We start from the raw sequence: 16,495 nt of genomic DNA on the forward strand, positions 1-16,495 counted from the left end.
TACTTTCCAGGTGATCTAGGTAATGAAGATAACAACGCTCCGTAGCAAGGAAAAGGGAGCAGCCTCTTGGTCTTTCTCAGAAAATCCCTCTCAGTTGAGAGGCTTCCTAATGTGGAATCCTGGTCAGAGTTGTTCCCAGCGCGGCTTTGCTGGGGTCTATTTGGCAAATGAAACTGTGCCTAGTTCTCGTGTGTACACCTGAAAGCGGCTTCATGGGGACCATCACAACTATCAATGCACACTTAGCATCACTATGAGCCAATTTCGGGCTTGCGGGTGCAAGCGTTACTCACCAGGTCTGCAACGTGTGTGAGATTCACTTGGCGGAATTGGACTCGGTGCGGGTGTCGGTAGAGTGGGGCGGAGATTTTCCGGCTCCTGTGGAATTGTAGGAAGTCAAAGGTCCTGCCAAGGCCCGCCGCCCTCTAAGTCAACTCTGTCTCGGAGAAACAGTCTTGTCAAAGGTTTGGATTGCTAACGAAGTCAAGAACTGGGAAAGCTCCCGGAAAATTTGACGCAGACGCGGGGGTACTTGTTGGGGGTCGGGGATCCAAACGCTCCTGCTCCTGACCCACCGCTGTTGCCTCTCTCCGAGGAACAAGACCGCCAGGAAACCACGCAGCAGCCATGGCTTTTAAGGATACCAGTAAAACACCTGAATTCGAATCACTCTAATGAGCTGCAACGGAAAACCCATGGAGAAAGTGTGTGCTGACTTGATCAGAGGAGCAAAGGAAAAGAATCTCAAAGCGAAAGGAGCAGTTCGAATGTCTGCCAAGACTTTTAGAATGATGACAAGACAAACTCCTTGTGGGGAAGGTTCTAAGACATGGGATCATTTCCAGATGAAAATCCAAAAGCTACTCATTGGCTTGCACAGTCCTTCTGAGATTGTGAAGCAGATGACTTCCATCACTACTGAGCCAGGAGTTGGGCTGGAAGTCACCATTACACATGCTTAAGTCAAATATTTTAATAAATTGATTACCAGTTGTTAAAAAAAAAAAAACACCACGAAATGAGAGTAAAAGAGAGTCTGTCATCGTTTCCAATAATTTTATTAACTTCCAAACAAATTAATCACACATATTTACAAAGGCATTCCCTAGCACAATGTTCAAGGCTGAGGAAAACCCCAACAATGCTTTCCGCAGAACCCATCCCAGGGTCCAAAACACCAATCTCAGGGCAGGGCGTGGCTGAAGAGGGGCACCTGTCAGGGTTCCCTAACTTTTTCCATATTTAGTCACGTAGGGAGCAGACACAGAGTAATTCGTCTGTTTCCAGTCTCTTACACAACGAATCCCTGGCACAGAAGCTTTTCAGGGTGGGTTTCAGGAGACCCATTCCAAATACAGTTTTCCTCACCAGAATTCAAGTAGGCAGAGTCTCTGCAGCTGGTCCCTGCCTGAGCTGGGCTCCGACATGCGCAGGAGTGCCTCAGATCCTGGGGAGCTTCGGAGTCAGCACACAAAGTCTGCTCCCCGCTCTGTGCTCCTCAGTCCAACAGTCCCCTCCGAGTCACGGGAGCTGGAGGCCAGGGATCTCTGCCACCTGCAGTCTCGCTCCAGGTCAGACCAGCTCCTCCTCGGAGGAAGAGGACACCTGAAGGTCCTCACAGAGGACACTCCGTGGGACACAAACACAGGGCCCCTCAGACTTCTCTGGGACATGAGGGCTCTGAGTCGGGAAGGCTCCCGGCCTCTTCGCAGAGTCGGGTGACGGAGCCGTGAGGAACGTGGAGCTCCACCCTCCGTCTCCCAGTCTCCTGAAGAGCATTCTGAGAGGCTGGTATCCATCCTGGCCGGCCGCTGGCTGGTGGGACACGGTGCAGGCCCGGACGGTAGGCAGGCAGGGTCTGCTGTGAGGAGGCTGCAGGTCGAGGCTGGGCACCTGGGCGGGTGTCCTCCTGCTCATCTGGGGTGACCTATTTGGTCTAAGTTCGGTTAGAGCTGGCGGAGGCTGTAGAGGCTCCAGGGCGCCCGGCTCCCCTCCCTGGATGCTGTTTTCGGCGTTCTGGACGGGACCGAGTCTGGCTTTCTTGGGGACACTCAGGCAAGCCTGAATAGGAGCCTGGGCAGGCCTCTTGGCTCCTGGCCTGAAGCTGAGATTGGAGTCTAGGCCCAAGCTGTGTGTGGCGGCTGCTGGGCAGGGCTGTGAGGTCACAGCAGGACGTTTGGCTTGTGCCTGGGGGTCGATGACAGGGTTCAGGCCCTGGGTGCTGGAGGCAGCCTGGGGAACCTCACGGGAGCCACCCTCAGGGCGGCTGTTTGTGGGCTTCACCAAGAGGAGAGGCTGCGGGCCACGGCCCTGGGATGCAGCCTGAGGGATGTGGGCCACGGCCCCTGTCTGTGGTTCCGTGGGTCCACGACTTGAGGAGGAGCTCACACTGGCTTTCCTGAGGGGAGACAGTGAAGCCCAGGTGGAGCCCCTGTCAGCAATTTTGGGAGCTGAGCCGTCGGTGAGAGCAGCGTCCACGACTGGCCTCCTCTTGGTGGTGTGGACTGGCATTGGCCTGCCTGCCCCCTGAAAGAAAGGAAACCACACACGTTAGATGTTCCTCCGCATCCAGCCGATAAAAAATCCAGTACAGCCAAACACAAGGTGCTTGCACCCAGACACTCTCCAGACAGTCTCGACAGGCAGTCATTGGAAGCAGGGACTGATCCTCAAGTGAGTGCTGGCCAGGACTAGACACTTGAAAAATGTGCCTTGGAACTAGGTGTAGTGATCTACAGAATATCATCGCTGAAGTGACTGTGTCTTGGGGATTTACTGGAGTGACCTAATGTCCTCCTGCCGCTAGGAAAGTGTTGTTGGCAGGCTTGCAATAGTCCGACAGAGAGAAAGCACCAGGAAATATGGCATATTCAGATGCCTTCACCTGGAATCAATTAACCTGAAAGGGTCGTTGAGACCCTGAGGCTGAGAATGCCCCCAGTTCCCTCCCACAGCTGCGGGCCTGAACGGAAATCCCCCAGGGTAACCTGTAGGAGAGAAAGAGCAGGGCCCAGGGTGACACTCACCGTCAGATAGTCACAGGGTTCCCCCGATTCTTTTCCACCGGGCAGCCGCTTGGATTGAGGTTTCCCGGAAATTATCTGGAGGAGAGCCTTCCTCTGCTGGTCCTGCGGCCTGCAGAACAGAAAAAGCTCAGGTGCTGCCCCCTAGTTTTCCCAGGGGACGGGGAGAACCCTATCTGAGCCCAGTCCCGTTTCCTGTTTGGGCACCTTCCCTCATGGGCCAGGCTTCCCTTCCTCCAGGCGGCCCTCTAGGCTTCCCAGCTAAGGACGTTCCTTTACATTCCATTGCTTTCCCCCTGTCCTGGGCAACCTCCATGAAACACCCCTGCCCCCCACCCCTGAATCTGTCTCCCAGGGTGAAGGGAGCTCCTGAGTGTGGCACCTGGGAGAACACCCAGCTCTTAGGTGGCAGTACCCAAAGAGCTGTGAAAACCCCTCCCACTGCTCACCTTGGTCTCTCTTCATTCTCTGCCTTCTCCTTGCTCCAGAGCCCCGGGTTCCCCTCAACCCGGGGCTTCCACGGCTTCAGGTTTTCCTTCCCTTCCTCTTTGCCAGAGGTCTGGGGGAGCAAGGCTCCATTCCAGCGCTTCATGGGGCACCTCGTACTTCTGGCCGTGTAGCCAAACGCCCCGCAGTCTTTGCACTTGACCTGAGGGTGGAAAGAAAGTGCTGTCAGTGCACGAGCCTTTGAGGCAGAAATCAAAGATCAAAAATGAGACAGGTTGTGAATTCAGAGCTCAATAGGGATTCTAGGGAGGGGACGGTGGTATGGGGGCCGCTAAGTGCTGGGAGAGCTCAGATACGGCGTTCCTTCCCAGAGCCCGTGTTACAGAGAAACCCTTAACGGGACACACCCAGGGTTCTAATGGTCATGAGCATGAACCCAGTGTCAACAACACAGCCAAAGCTGGCTACATGGGATTCCAGGCAGGAAGGGAAGCTGCTGTCAAGGGTCTTTCAAGGGACCTATGGGGCCTGAGAGGAGGACCCAAGCCAGGCCCACCTTGGATAGAAAAAGAAATTTGGGCCGGTTGCGGTTTTTCATGCCTATAATCCCAGCACTTTGGGAGGCCGAGGCAGGTGGATCTCCTGAGGTCAGGAGTTCAACCAGCCTGGCCAACATGGTGAACCCTGTCTCATGTGCACGTGGGCCTGCGTGTGGGTCGGCACCTGCCCTGAGATCACTGGCACACAAGCAGAGTCCTCCTGCTGTGCTTGTTCTTCCCTTTGGATCTCCCGGCCCTCCCTTTCACACAAGCGAGCGTGCCAGTGTTTATGGACTCGTGATCTGTCAGGTTCCCAGAGGAGTTGTTCAGCAGGGAGCTTCGGTGCCACCAGTTCTAGGTTGCCTGAGGTCCATTAAAAAAGCAATGTAAAAACACCAGGTCGGGGTAAAAAGGAAGAACATCCTTCTTCCAAACGCGTTCCTGTTTCTGCTATTCAGCGTTGGGAGAATGCTCCACAGATGTTTCACCTTAGCAAAATGTCAGCTTCTCGTGCCTACCAACAATTGACTCATGAAACACACCCCAAGGCAAAATAGTAAATACCATTTTCCTCACATGCAAACCTCAATGTGAAATATTCAGAAATTCACACTACTGTCATCTACTATGAACGTAAACAGACAGTCCCACCACAGGTTCAGAAGTGTCCTGACTCCAACACTCGATATTTCCCGTACGTGGGCTCATCTTGAAATGCAGGCATCACTCTCCAGTTTCCTCTCTTGCATAAACAGAAACCTGGGCTCCTTGTCCCTTGATGTAGGACTGACTGTATATGCTTGTGTGTGTGTGTGTGCGTGTGTGCACGCGCCCATGTGCACGTGGGCCTGCGTGTGGGTCGGCACCTGCCCTGAGATCACTGGCACACAAGCAGAGCCCTCCAGCTGTGCTTGTTCTTCCCTTTGGATCTCCCGGCCCTCCCTTTCACACAAGCGAACGTGCCAGTGTTGATGGACTCGTGATCTGTCAGGTTCCCGGAGGAGTTGTTCAGCAGGGAGCTTCGCTGCTCAGGATGATGGTTTTTCATCCCACTCTTGCATTTCGATTGATGAATCACAAGTACATCGGGAGGCAGTGTCCATTCGACTTTTCTGATGTTGAACTCTGGCTTGGTTTTGTTTTGTTCTTGGAGGAATTTCCAGCTGTCTAAGGTGCTTTCGTCAGGGGCTGTTTCCTCCGCGCGCTCTTTCAAGTCAGGGACCTGGAGGCAGGGGTCCCTCTTGAGCTCTCCTTGAGCTGCTCCCCTGTGCGTGTCTTCAGCACCAAGGGCTCTTGGTTCCCTGCCTGTTGACACCGTCTCACCGTCTCTTTCCAATTCAGTCTTCTGGATGTAAAAGAGAACGTACGCCTGTTGATTCAGGGCAGACGTCACGCCACAGGCCGTGACCTCGGCATCATCCATTTTATACCACTGGGCATCCCCAGCTCCTGCTTTGACATAAGAGAAGTAATGTCCATTGTGGCAAGTCCACCCAGCGTGGACCAGCACAGCATAAAGAACATAGAGAAGAGGTCCTGAGTTCTGCTGAGACATGTATGGCTGCATGTCAAGGCACTCAGGATATGGCACATTCTTGGCCAGTTTGTGGCCTGTGACCTGGGAGAATCTCTTCAAGACAAGAATGAGGACCTTGGGGGAAGTGTGTAAAGTTAACGACTTGGAGGCCGGCACCTTCTGGAGACAGAGACCACAATGATAGGCATTCTCTCCATTGAGTTCTTCAGGCTTCACCAGATGTTGCAAAGCTTGCTCTACACTCTGGGCTGCCTCGATATCCAGGGCGATGTCCAGGTAAGGGTCAAAGGTGTCTGAAGTGCCATGGCAGTGGAGACACTGGATTTGAGATCTCCAGTAGCCTCCAAATATTTGGTGGATGAGGGTGGTGTCCTCAGCGTGATCATCTAGCTGCTCGCGGCTGGGAAGGCTCGTCTTTTTCATGGCATTTAGAGTGAACATGAGAAATTCATGGGCATCTTCCTGCCTGCGTCTGTGGAAGCCAGCAGACAATGCCTGTGAAGGCTGGATGACGTGGCCAGGACGGTTGAGGGCCTGTGTCATGTGAGCTTGCATAGTACACAGCATACAGCCCTTCTGGCGATGGCAAGTTTGAGAGTGCTCCCCAGAGAGCATGTACTTGGCAAGGGGTGGTGTGTATGTCAGGCACTGCAGGGAAGCATTCACATAGCAAGTATTTCCCATGTTCTGGAGCCCAGCCCCCACCGCAGCAGGTCTCCTGCTCCTCAGAGGAAGTTTCTCCCTGGGAGCCAGCTGTCTTGCTGGCTCAGGAGCCAAATAATGAGAGAGGGCGACATGGGGCTCAGATGGCAATGATGACTTCTCAGGTTGAGACCTCGGCTTGAATTCGGCAACAGCTGCATCTGGCAGAGAAGATGTGAGTTTTGGAAAGTCATTGAAGTGCGACTCTCCTCCCAAGTGGAGTGAACCGGCCTCCATGGTGCCAGAAGTCCAGAAGTAAGGATCACCAGGTTTTGCTGCTGGGACAAGACACTTCCGCTTGCGAGAGAGCCTTCGAATGACAGGCTACCTGGCTGCACCAGCCCTTATATACCTAGCTCCCACCCAGAGGGATCATCACACCCGCCCATCAGGCACCCGATCCACCAATCAAATAGCAGCATCAATTAAGCTATGGGCCTCAGGGAATTTCCTCTTGTATTCCCCAGGGAATTCAGCGCACACAGCCCACAGTCTGAATTATAGAACACCTGAAGCCGATTTACTTGTCAGGATGATGGGCAAACACAATAAGAGTGGAATCAGGTTAAGACAGCGGCCACTCATTGACCTTATTTTATGGAAAATAAATGCCACAGAAGAATTAAGTACATATGAAACCGCGTGTTTGTGTGTGTGTGTGTGTGTGTGTTTATTGTATGTGTGTATTGTGTGTGTGTATTGTGTGTGTGCGTCTGTGCATAAGGTTCTTTGTGTGTTTGTGTCTGGGATGTATGTGTGTGTGTGTGTGTGTATGTGTCTGTATGTGTGTGTGTTTTGAAAATTCCTTTGCAAAGCATGTGCATTTAAGAAATTTAATTATCCTTCAGCGACTGAAGGACAAGAAGTTGAAACCGCAGTACAGTAATCAACAAGTAATTAAGGCATATTCCTTACCTTAATTATATAGTGAGACGGATGGAGTCCAACAGACAGGAGCAAGGATCACCTGGTTTCTGCTGGGACCCGCCTGCTGCAGCAAGATGCTTCCTCTTGGGAGAGAGCCTTCAAATGATGGGCTATCTTGCCCTGCCAGCCCTTGTATACTTATCTCCTGCCTGGTGGGATCACCAAACCCACCTATCACGTACTGGGTCCACCAATCAATGAACAGCACACAATCAAGCTATGGGCCTCAGGGCCTGTCCTCTGGCATTCCTCAGGCAATTAAATGGACACAGCCCAGGTAATGAATTATAGAGCACCTGAAGCAGATTTACTTATCAGGATGATGGGCAAATATAGTAAGTGTGGAACCAGGAAGGGATGGTGGCTACACATTTGTTTTATTTCATGGAAAACAATTTCAGGGAAGATTTCTGTACCTATTGAACAGTGTATTTTTTTTTTTTTTTTTTTTTTTGCCAGTGTGTGTGTGTGTCAGCCTGGACATGTGTCTGTATGTGTGTTTGTGTGTTCAGTATTTTTGTAAGCATATGCATCTGGGAGATATGGTCATCTTTTCAGTGACTGAAGGACAAGATGTTAGAAGTACGGTTTCTGATTTGACTATACTCAACAAATTACCATAATGAACACAGCATATTCTTTGCCTTAAGAAAGCAAGATGTAATCAAATAGACATTCCTTCGATAACCTTCGTTTGGAAGGCTAATTGATTCTCTATCAGGGTGCAATGACCTGGCAGTGGGAACAAGACAAGTCTTTGCAATGGTCTTGTGGAAGCTAGATACTGAAATAATCAAGTGTCGAGTGGGTCTACTGCCTTAATATGTCGAAACATGCAGTGAAGATTGATGAAATTTTCAATGCACAAAGCAGACCAGGAAACACCTTCCAGAAAACATGCAATTACCAAGACTAACTGATGACATCCACTGAAGTTATGACTGCAAGTAAAGAGAAATGTTCCTTAAAGTTTATATTTCAGTGTTTCTGACATATGATGGCAACTTTAAAAAACGCAAAATAATAAAAACTTGACCAATCCATCGGTATCAAAATGAAAACTTTCGATGTATTACAGAACTAATGAAAGTTCAGACAACATAACTCAGAGCATGGGAGATAATATTTCACTGCATATCTGATAATGAATTAACATTCAATAGAGAGAAAATAAAAACTTCCAAAACTTGACAAAAGCAAACAACCAATATGACACACTGGAAAGTTCTGGGTGACCGTAGTGAGGCCCTGTCTGAAGAAGCAATAAACAATCAGTTGTTCAGGATCTGAGATGTTGCTTCAATTTCTAGTTACTCTTTGTGCTGTGGACCCGCAATTACCACATTTACTGTAAAATTTCATGCTGCTGAATGTAGACCTGTGACATAATATCAGAGGCACAGAATTGTGGTGTGTCTCCAGGCCCTTTGACTTATCAGGAATGAAGATCCTGGCTGTGTGGATTTTCTTAATATTTTTCAGACAGTAAGAAACTGGTAGAATTTAAGCCATGCGATAAGATTTTGAGGTGTAAAGAAACAGTCCCTGGCTCAGGGCTCATGAAATTAGGATCAGTTTTAGGAAGGACAGTGGAATGGGAAGAGTGCGACCTTTGGCACAGTTTCTTTCACTTGTCTTGTCGTGTGTCAGGTGTGCTCAATGAGGAGGCATCTCATTCCTGATGGACTGAGTCCCGGAAAAAGAAATGAATGCTGCCAAGACTGAACGGGGAGGAAGGAGCCACAGTTTTCAGGAGAAAGATCTCCAGAACCATGAGAAATCCAGATGCCATGGCTTCACACAAGACGCTGGAGGTTGTAATCTCTGGAGCCGGGACCTGGGCATCAGTGTCCTTTCACGCTCCTAACTGATTCCCAGGTGAGCCCAAAGGACAACGTGTCTGCAGGTTGTGCTCATCGCACTGAAGTTTGCACGTGTCGCACAGAGACACTGTGAATATGCACATTTGGATGCTTGAGCAGGGTTGTACTCAAGATTCTGTGTTTCTATGGAGCCCTGAGTTCTACCGTGGACATGTTTACTCTTGGGTAGGTAAACTTTGATCACTGTACCTAATGAGAAATTGATCTGTGATGATTCCAAATTGAAGCACCTGTTGATTTTGTGCTATTTGGATGATTTTTGTTAATATTTAAATGGAAGGCCGGAGACAGTGGCTCATGTCTGTAATTCCTGTACGTTAGGAGGCCAAGTTGGGTGGATCACCTGAGGTCAGGAGTTCGAGACCAGCCTGGCCAACATGGTGAAACTTCGTTTCTACTAAATATATATATTTTAAAATTAGCTCTGCATAGTGGCAAGCACCTGTAATCCCAGTGTCTCGGGAGGCTGAGGCCGGTGATTCACTCGAGCTCAGGAGGCAGGGGTGGCAGTGAGCCGAGATTTTGCCACTGCCCTCTAGCGTGGGTAACAAGAGCAAAACTCTGTCTCAAAACGAAAAATTTAAAAGGAGTTTCTAGCCCCAGATTGAGCATGAAATGTCATAAGCAAATACACAAAACGAAGGGGCCATTCTCCAAAATAATTTCCTCGGAAACACCACCAAAGATTAATAAGTCTCATTACAGGGCTAAGATTGTGCTTCAAAGATGCAGCTTTCACAGCTGGACACTTGATTTCAGAATTTTCCCTAATGCCATTTTTTTACACACCATATGCAATTGATTTCAGAACTGTCTTGTCCATTCAATCAGGCAAGTGTACTATGGGCACCGCCCTTGTCTGTCAGCATCTCCCAGGGTTTCTGCCTGGCTGCACCTTTTTGCTGTACAAGCTCAGATCCCCAACTTGGGCTGCTCACAACACTCACCACCATAGATATTTTGCCAGAAGACCACATCTAACCATGTGTGAGCTTCTGCATATGAACCCCCACCAATGTGCGTCCACACAAAGTATTCTCCCACTGTCACAGGCATGCACATTCACGGACCACACTGTGCTGTGAATGAGCATGGACCTGCTGCTACAGTGAAGAGCTTTTACTGGACCCTCCATTGGAGTTTTGTTGCTACAGGCCAGGCAATTTCAGCCTCTCCATCCCATAGATGCTTAACTGGGCCGGGCCAGATAACAAACTCTGGGAAACTACCAACCGTATCCTCCTGTTCGGAGTGATGAGTTTCCCAGGTTCCATTTGGGTCCAAAGATGCCGTCCAGGAACCAGGGACTGGAGTCAAAAACCTTAGAAATCGACATGGTGTTCTATTCTGCTGCAGCTGAGCTGGCACTTAAACCACGTGACACAGATGTTCTCACTCTTCCTTCCCCTTTACCGGCAGAGGAGCCTCAGCCTGTGGCCACCATCACCACAATTCCATGGAGAGCACTGCCAGGCTACTGCTGATGTTCAGTGAAGGCCAAAGAGCTCTTCAGTCAGCTGAATGTGGCCAGGCCTGGGATGCACTTTTTCAGGGCAGTTGGCTCCCCTCTGGCCCAGGACACGTCCAGAAACGCCATCCATGAGTCTAGTCCTGAAATCAAGGATCCCAAGAGCCTGCTTCATGCACTACTATTCCGTGGCAGAGTTCTTACCTAAGGTGTACAGCGGAGTCACCTTTACACTTCCCTCTGCTTTTCTCAAGCAGAAGGATTCTCTATTCACAGCCCCCACAGCTGGGAATGTGCTCATTCTCAGCTGCAGTCAGCTGGTAGTCCCATGTTTCTGAGTCTCAGCCAAGGCCCACAGCATACTACCTGGATACTGCTGTTGGTTCTTCAGGGTTCATGGGCTTTTTCGTCCGTAGATTAGAAACACTGCCAGTACTGAGTCCTTTCTTTCAGGGCAGCAGGTTTCTTTCTGGCCCAGGAAGTGTCTAGAAGTGTCATCCAGAAGCAAGTGTCTGCAACGGGAACCTCATGACCTCATGACCCTATGACCCTGACCAGCGCCCTATCCTACTGTGGCTCAGCTGACCTCCAAGGTGCAAGACAAGGTCCTTTTTACTTTTTCTTCTGATCTCCTCTAACAGACGGAAGGGGTATCTTGTGGAGCTGCAAGCTGTGCTGTCTGGGGTTGTGGGACAGGTAATGCCAGTACTCCTTTAGCTGTCCTGGCTGGCGTCTCAGTAGGTTGTACGGCCGCTCACCTCTGTGTACTGGCTCTGCGCACAGTACTACTGTGTCTGCCGTAGTGAATGAGATGGAAAGTAAGTCTCCATTCTCCAAGACCCTTCTTGAGCATCAAGGCTGCCCTACTGCTGGGGTCTAGCCCCAGACTTTCCTTGCTGAGCCAAGCATGCATAGGTTCCTCTGCTGGAAAACAAAAATAAAAACTAACAACTCCCCACAGTGGAGTGTTCTGGGACTCAAGACTCTCTATATTATTTTGCCCCCAGGGTGCTTCCTTGATGTGATGCACTTCCTCTTTCCTCGGAGCAGGAGTCCCTGACATCCAGATGACTGTGAATGCTGCTGTTCCTCTGGAGCTAGCCACCCAGTGGGGCTGCCACACAGCAGGCCATGCTGGAGAATGTCTGCAATGGATCCAGGGATGTAATCTATCCTCAAGTCTCCCAGCAGTGTGCATCAGCAGCTGATCAGATCGGGGTGGCAGGGGAGTCACATAGACTCTGAGAGATTCCTTGGTTAAACGTAGCCCTAGTGTGTTGAATTTCTCAAATGCCAGTTGTAGTAGTAATGAACTCATCACATGGATAGACTCAGGGCCACCTGGTTAGCCAGAGTGATGTAGGCAATGGTAAGACTTGTGGCCACTCACAGATTTTCTCCTTCCTGGGTGCTCTGCTATTCTACTGCAGATGCGGTAATGGACTGTGTCAGATGACCTTCAGCCAGAGGTGGCAGTTGGGAAAGACTGCCAGCTGTGGTGGTAGTGGTGAGATTTTGACTTGCCTTATGTTACCCATGGGAGGTACTCCAGTGTCTCAGGAAGTGGGTGGAGCCAGAGAGTTCCTAAAAGTTTCCTCTGTTACTTGTGTTAATCTACCAGGGAGGGTGGTTGAGCAAACCAGGTGGGAACTGGAGCAGGTGAGGCCATGCTCTGGCTCTCTCCATGTGGGACAAGCTGTGGCTCCAGTGGGAATTGGACGGCCGTTCTTGGGCCACTGGGATACTTTTCCAGAGGAGAGTGAAGCTGTCTCTGCCTCTGTACAAGGAGAGTCCACATGAAGAACCGGGAGTAGCAGGTTGGCAGTAAGTTCCACCCAGCTCCCACACACTTGGCAAGGCAGGCCTCACACCCACAGTGTTCCGCTGGGAGTAGCTAGCTAAGTTTCAGGAAGTCTGCATTCAGAACGCAAAACTGATACCATAAGCCCTTCCTATGGAGATAGCAATGGCAGCCTTCAGGCCACACCCCTCCTGGTCCACCTGCAGAGCAGGGACACCCAGCTCCTATGCTCCCTGCTGCAGCACAATACCCACTCACCCCTCGGTTCTGGCCTGGGGAGTTTGTCCCCACTCAAGATTATATCAAAACTTTCAGCTGGGAAGTTCTCTCAACCTGTGACCACCGTCTGAGTTAGCGGGCAGACTTCTGGGAGGCCCTCTCTGAAGTGGAATCAGGAATGGCTTCCCTCCATCCTGCCAGAGACCGGCAGACTCAAAGCACATCCTAATGCCGCTCTGCACATACTCCCCACTCTTCACTAAACCAGGTCCAGCGTTGGGTAGGGTTCAGGCCTTCCCCCATGGCCTGGTTTGATAGGTTTCCCAGTGGAACTGTGTGTCTTAGAGTCAGTTTACTCCCATCTAACACCCCAGGCACTTAAAATGTTCCGCTAGCTCATGGTGTAAGCTGCATCCTGCTGCTTCTTTCAAAGGGTCTGTGGCTTATTTCAATTTTCCTGTGAAGTTCCTGTGATGTTTCTCGAAAGAAGTTCACAGTGTGAACGTCTACACACAGTTTTGTCTTTCCAAGTGGGAGAGGCAGGCCAACAAAATGCCTTCAATCCACTACCTTGGAAAACACAAGTAACAGTTTCGTCACTTTTAAAGGTTTGTTAAGGTCTGTTAATGACTCATGGGAGAATAGTACTTGGGTATATTTGAAATTAACGTTTACTCATTTGCACTGATAAGTGAAAATAGAAGATAGTTATCAAGATGGAAGTACTGAATATGTATATTTTATTATTCTTGGATGCAAAAACTTCACTTCTGATGTATTTTTATTTTAGGTCAGTTTCATTTCACCTTCGGTTTAAGAGGTTCTTGGTAATCTGACATGATAAGTGGTGTTGGAATTGGCATTGCAATCCACCATGCTCTACAGCACTTCATCCTTCTTCGGCAGGCACCGACTGCATCTTCTATTACTTTGCAGATATCTCTTCTGCAAACCCCACCCAAATTGAGACAATGACCTTCAGCAGGACCCAAACCACTTCTTACTGCAGAAAAGAAGATCCAGCAAGATGTTTAGTCCACAAAGAGAATGTAAATCCATAAACACTCTTAAGAAACAGAATGACTTCAGTATGAGCATTTTTATGTGGGAGCTCTTAGCATCGCTGCTGCTCATATGTCAGGGGCACATGCAGGTTAAGAGAGGTAGCAGTTCCCATCCTGGTTTGGCACAACAGTCATTGTAGTTTTCATGGAAAACGGATGTGAGAGGGGACGGTACATCTTCGTCCTTTTCTCGGGGTTTTCTGTCAGGAATGGCTGCTGCTTACCCCAGTGGCAAAAAATGCCAGTGTCCTCTGCCAGAACGGGTTACTGAGGGTCATAGCGGTTTCCACCTTGTGGCTGATACGGATCGTCTCTTTCTCCTTTTTTTGTTTCTAGCCTAGCCAAAAAAGATGGTTCTGGCATCTCAGGTGTGTGATTTCACTAGTTGCTTTTTCCATGTGGCTATTCTTTTGTTTTGTTGTGTTCTCTCTCTCTGTCTCTCTCTCTCTCTCCCCACTGTGTTGCAATGGCTTCTTAAATGGTCCCTCGAACCCTCCCAGGGCTGTTTTGCTTTGTACATAGCTATACAATTTGGTGGTGATCTTTTTGTTTCCTGTAGCAGAGTAGTGTTTATAATATACTACTATATACTATAGTATATATAATATACTAATAGACTTCATCAAGTTATTTAAATCTGCCTTAGAAAGGGGAGAATTGAAAATAATATTAGCAGTGCATCCTGGTAAACATTTAAAAAATAATGAGAAATATATTGCCCTTACAAAGTCAAAGTTTGTCTGAATACAACCCATATAGCAATTTCATTATAAATAGCCCTATTAAAGTCAGAAGGAAAAGAAGAAAGCCTGCTGTCAATGCTGTGTTAATATAGTTCGAAATGTTTTGGACAATGCCATATGCGGTAAGAAGAGAAGACAGGGGAGACTTGAGCCTATCGTTTTTTCTATCCTCTGTACCTCCCCAAATACCACTGGAATGATGTAATATGTTTTGAAGAATCTATAGTAGTGCCCCAAATCATAGAACACTATCAATGCATCTTAATCTGAGATATGCCCAAAAGATACAAAATTGGTGTGAATAGAATGAAAGAAAGATTTAGGCTTTTGTCCATGACTACAAGTCAGCTGCTCTCCAGCGACTACTGCTATAGAACCAATATATTTTAGAGGATCTCTTTGAAACATTTCTATTCTTGAAAATGGTTAGGCAAGTTCTTAAAATATCCCCTCTTTCAAACACAAAAATACTCTGTGAACTGGAGCTTCAGCACTGGGCGCTTTGTACTGGCTAGCTGATGGAAGCGGGTGAGGGTTTCCCGGAAGATATTCTGGGAAGATCTGCTATTATCAGCAATGCGAATGGGGGTACTACTGACTCTTGGGCCATCAGGAATTCCAGTGTGTTAATGCAGAAGCTCCTATGTTGAGATAAAGCATTGAGTCATTTTCGCAGAAGAAGTGTGGATGATAGCATTCCCATTTTAGACCATAGAATAATGGCAGATTAAGGATGAGCAGTGAGTTCAGCATTAAAAATGATCAGGTAGGCAAGACACCATGAATAAAAGTTAGTAACAGAAACAGCATATGTGGACCCTCAAGAACTAAATGTATTGAAATTTGTAATGTGGAGAAATAATTAGGCAGCTATGTATCAATTGTTTAAAGAAACAATCTACTATGACAAAGCTGTAAAGTTCAGACCTGTCATATCTAATTGCCTGCATACGAATGTTCATGCCCCACCGAGGCATCCCATTGAGGTCGCATTCCCTTGTATCCTTACTTTGTATTTTGAGATGCCTTGGTGAGGCATGGAAATTAAATGTGGGCAGTTATATTTGACAGGGTTGAATTTCAGCAGCATCCATTATTATATCCATTCACTAGGTCAAAAGACATGGATAGAAACTGATCAACAGGTGCTACTGCTAAATGAGTCTCTTTTCTATTTTTCCCTATTATAATCCTAGTAAAGCTGTATATATGAGATTCCTGAACCCACAAGACTCATTCTAGGATCTCGTCTGGCCAGAGACACAGCCTTCGAATCTGCCAAACTTTATCATAATCAGCTACCAACTTACCTGGGGATGAGAGAATCGAAAAAAGAAGGACAATAAAGAGAAGCAAATGGAATCTCATGGCTGAAGGGCCAGCATCCATGCGGGTTGAGCCTGGACTTTCTGGGCATGGTGGGTCTGTGCCTATTTATGATGTTCTCTGGGTGTGTGATTTGTTCTTGGTTAGCAGAGCCTAACGAAAAGAGAATAACTAAGTCTCCCACAGGACATTTCCAGGGACACAAAAGTACATAAATATGGGCATATCTCAATGGATGAGAAAGCAGATTAATATTATTTAGTTCCCAAAGACTCCGGATGTCTTCCTTGTCAGCTGCTTTCTTTACTATTTTCTACATGCACGGGCAACATCATCGATCCTACTTTATACATCTATTGTTTGCCAGGCAATATCGTAGGAACTAGAAGTGCATGGAGTACTTCATGGTAAGATCATGGGAGAAAAAATGTGAAATGGCTTCATGCAGTAACATATGTAAAAGATACAAAAATCCAAAATAGATCATTGTTATAGTAGCAGTTTCCTTTACTGAAAGGGAGCGAATAAAAGGATGTCGGGAGAAGCATCATGTAACGGATTATACAGAATGTGCTTGAAAAGAGTTTGGTGTTTTCTTGCGTGCGGGAAGAGCAATACGTGGAGTTCTTGCTGAAGGGTTAGAGCTATATAAAATTAGTCAATGGCAGAGATAGGCTCTAAAACATAGAATGGGATATTGTGTACTTAGCAATTTGTTAAGACGGTAGATCTTAGGGGATCTGACAACGACCAAGGGACATAGGAAACTTCTTAGAGGTGATGGATATGCTATTACCTGGATGTTGGTTGTGGTAA

General features: G+C 48.2%; 3 protein-coding genes across 3 annotated transcripts; all 3 read right to left on the reverse strand.

Moving 5' to 3' along the window:
* Positions 1 to 1,468: 1,468 nt before the first annotated feature.
* Positions 1,469 to 4,068, reverse strand: LOC141580910 (protein FAM90A5-like). Its single transcript, XM_074384246.1, has 4 exons — positions 4,027 to 4,068; positions 3,473 to 3,672; positions 3,027 to 3,135; positions 1,469 to 2,526 (listed from the first exon to the last, which is right to left on the reverse strand). The coding sequence occupies exons 1-4, from the start codon at positions 4,066 to 4,068 to the stop codon at positions 1,573 to 1,575; spliced, it is 1,305 nt and encodes a 434-aa protein (XP_074240347.1). The 3' UTR covers positions 1,469 to 1,572.
* An 818-nt stretch (positions 4,069 to 4,886) lies between these two features.
* LOC120360607 (ubiquitin carboxyl-terminal hydrolase 17-like protein 6) lies at positions 4,887 to 6,485 on the reverse strand. Its single transcript, XM_039461088.2, has one exon. It carries the CDS (start codon positions 6,483 to 6,485, stop codon positions 4,887 to 4,889), a length of 1,599 nt encoding a protein of 532 aa, XP_039317022.2.
* Positions 6,486 to 13,343: 6,858 nt separating this feature from the next.
* On the reverse strand, positions 13,344 to 15,721 carry LOC120363077 (beta-defensin 109). The gene is made up of 2 exons (XM_039467269.2): positions 15,664 to 15,721; positions 13,344 to 13,549 (listed from the first exon to the last, which is right to left on the reverse strand). The coding sequence occupies exons 1-2, from the start codon at positions 15,719 to 15,721 to the stop codon at positions 13,344 to 13,346; spliced, it is 264 nt and encodes an 87-aa protein (XP_039323203.2).
* Between the last annotated feature and the right edge of the window lie 774 nt (positions 15,722 to 16,495).

This window comes from Saimiri boliviensis, chromosome 13 (genome assembly GCF_048565385.1).
Source record: "Saimiri boliviensis isolate mSaiBol1 chromosome 13, mSaiBol1.pri, whole genome shotgun sequence".
Classification (NCBI taxonomy): domain Eukaryota; kingdom Metazoa; phylum Chordata; class Mammalia; order Primates; family Cebidae; genus Saimiri; species Saimiri boliviensis.

Excerpts from the sequence above, each read along its gene's own strand:
- LOC141580910 (XM_074384246.1), bottom strand. The coding sequence starts at position 4,068 with ATGAAAAACCGCAACCGGCCCAAATTTCTTTTTCTATCCAAG. Across the intron at positions 3,136-3,472 it reads GAGAATGAAGAGAGACCAAG|GCCGCAGGACCAGCAGAGGA; the intron begins GTGAGCAGTGGG and ends TCTGTTCTGCAG. Across the intron at positions 2,527-3,026 it reads AACCCTGTGACTATCTGACG|GGGGCAGGCAGGCCAATGCC; the intron begins GTGAGTGTCACC and ends CCTTTCTTTCAG.
- LOC120360607 (XM_039461088.2), bottom strand. The coding sequence starts at position 6,485 with ATGGAGGCCGGTTCACTCCACTTGGGAGGAGAGTCGCACTTCAATGAC.
- LOC120363077 (XM_039467269.2), bottom strand. The coding sequence starts at position 15,721 with ATGAGATTCCATTTGCTTCTCTTTATTGTCCTTCTTTTTTCGATTCTC. Across the intron at positions 13,550-15,663 it reads TTCGATTCTCTCATCCCCAG|TAAGAAGTGGTTTGGGTCCT; the intron begins GTAAGTTGGTAG and ends TCTTTTCTGCAG.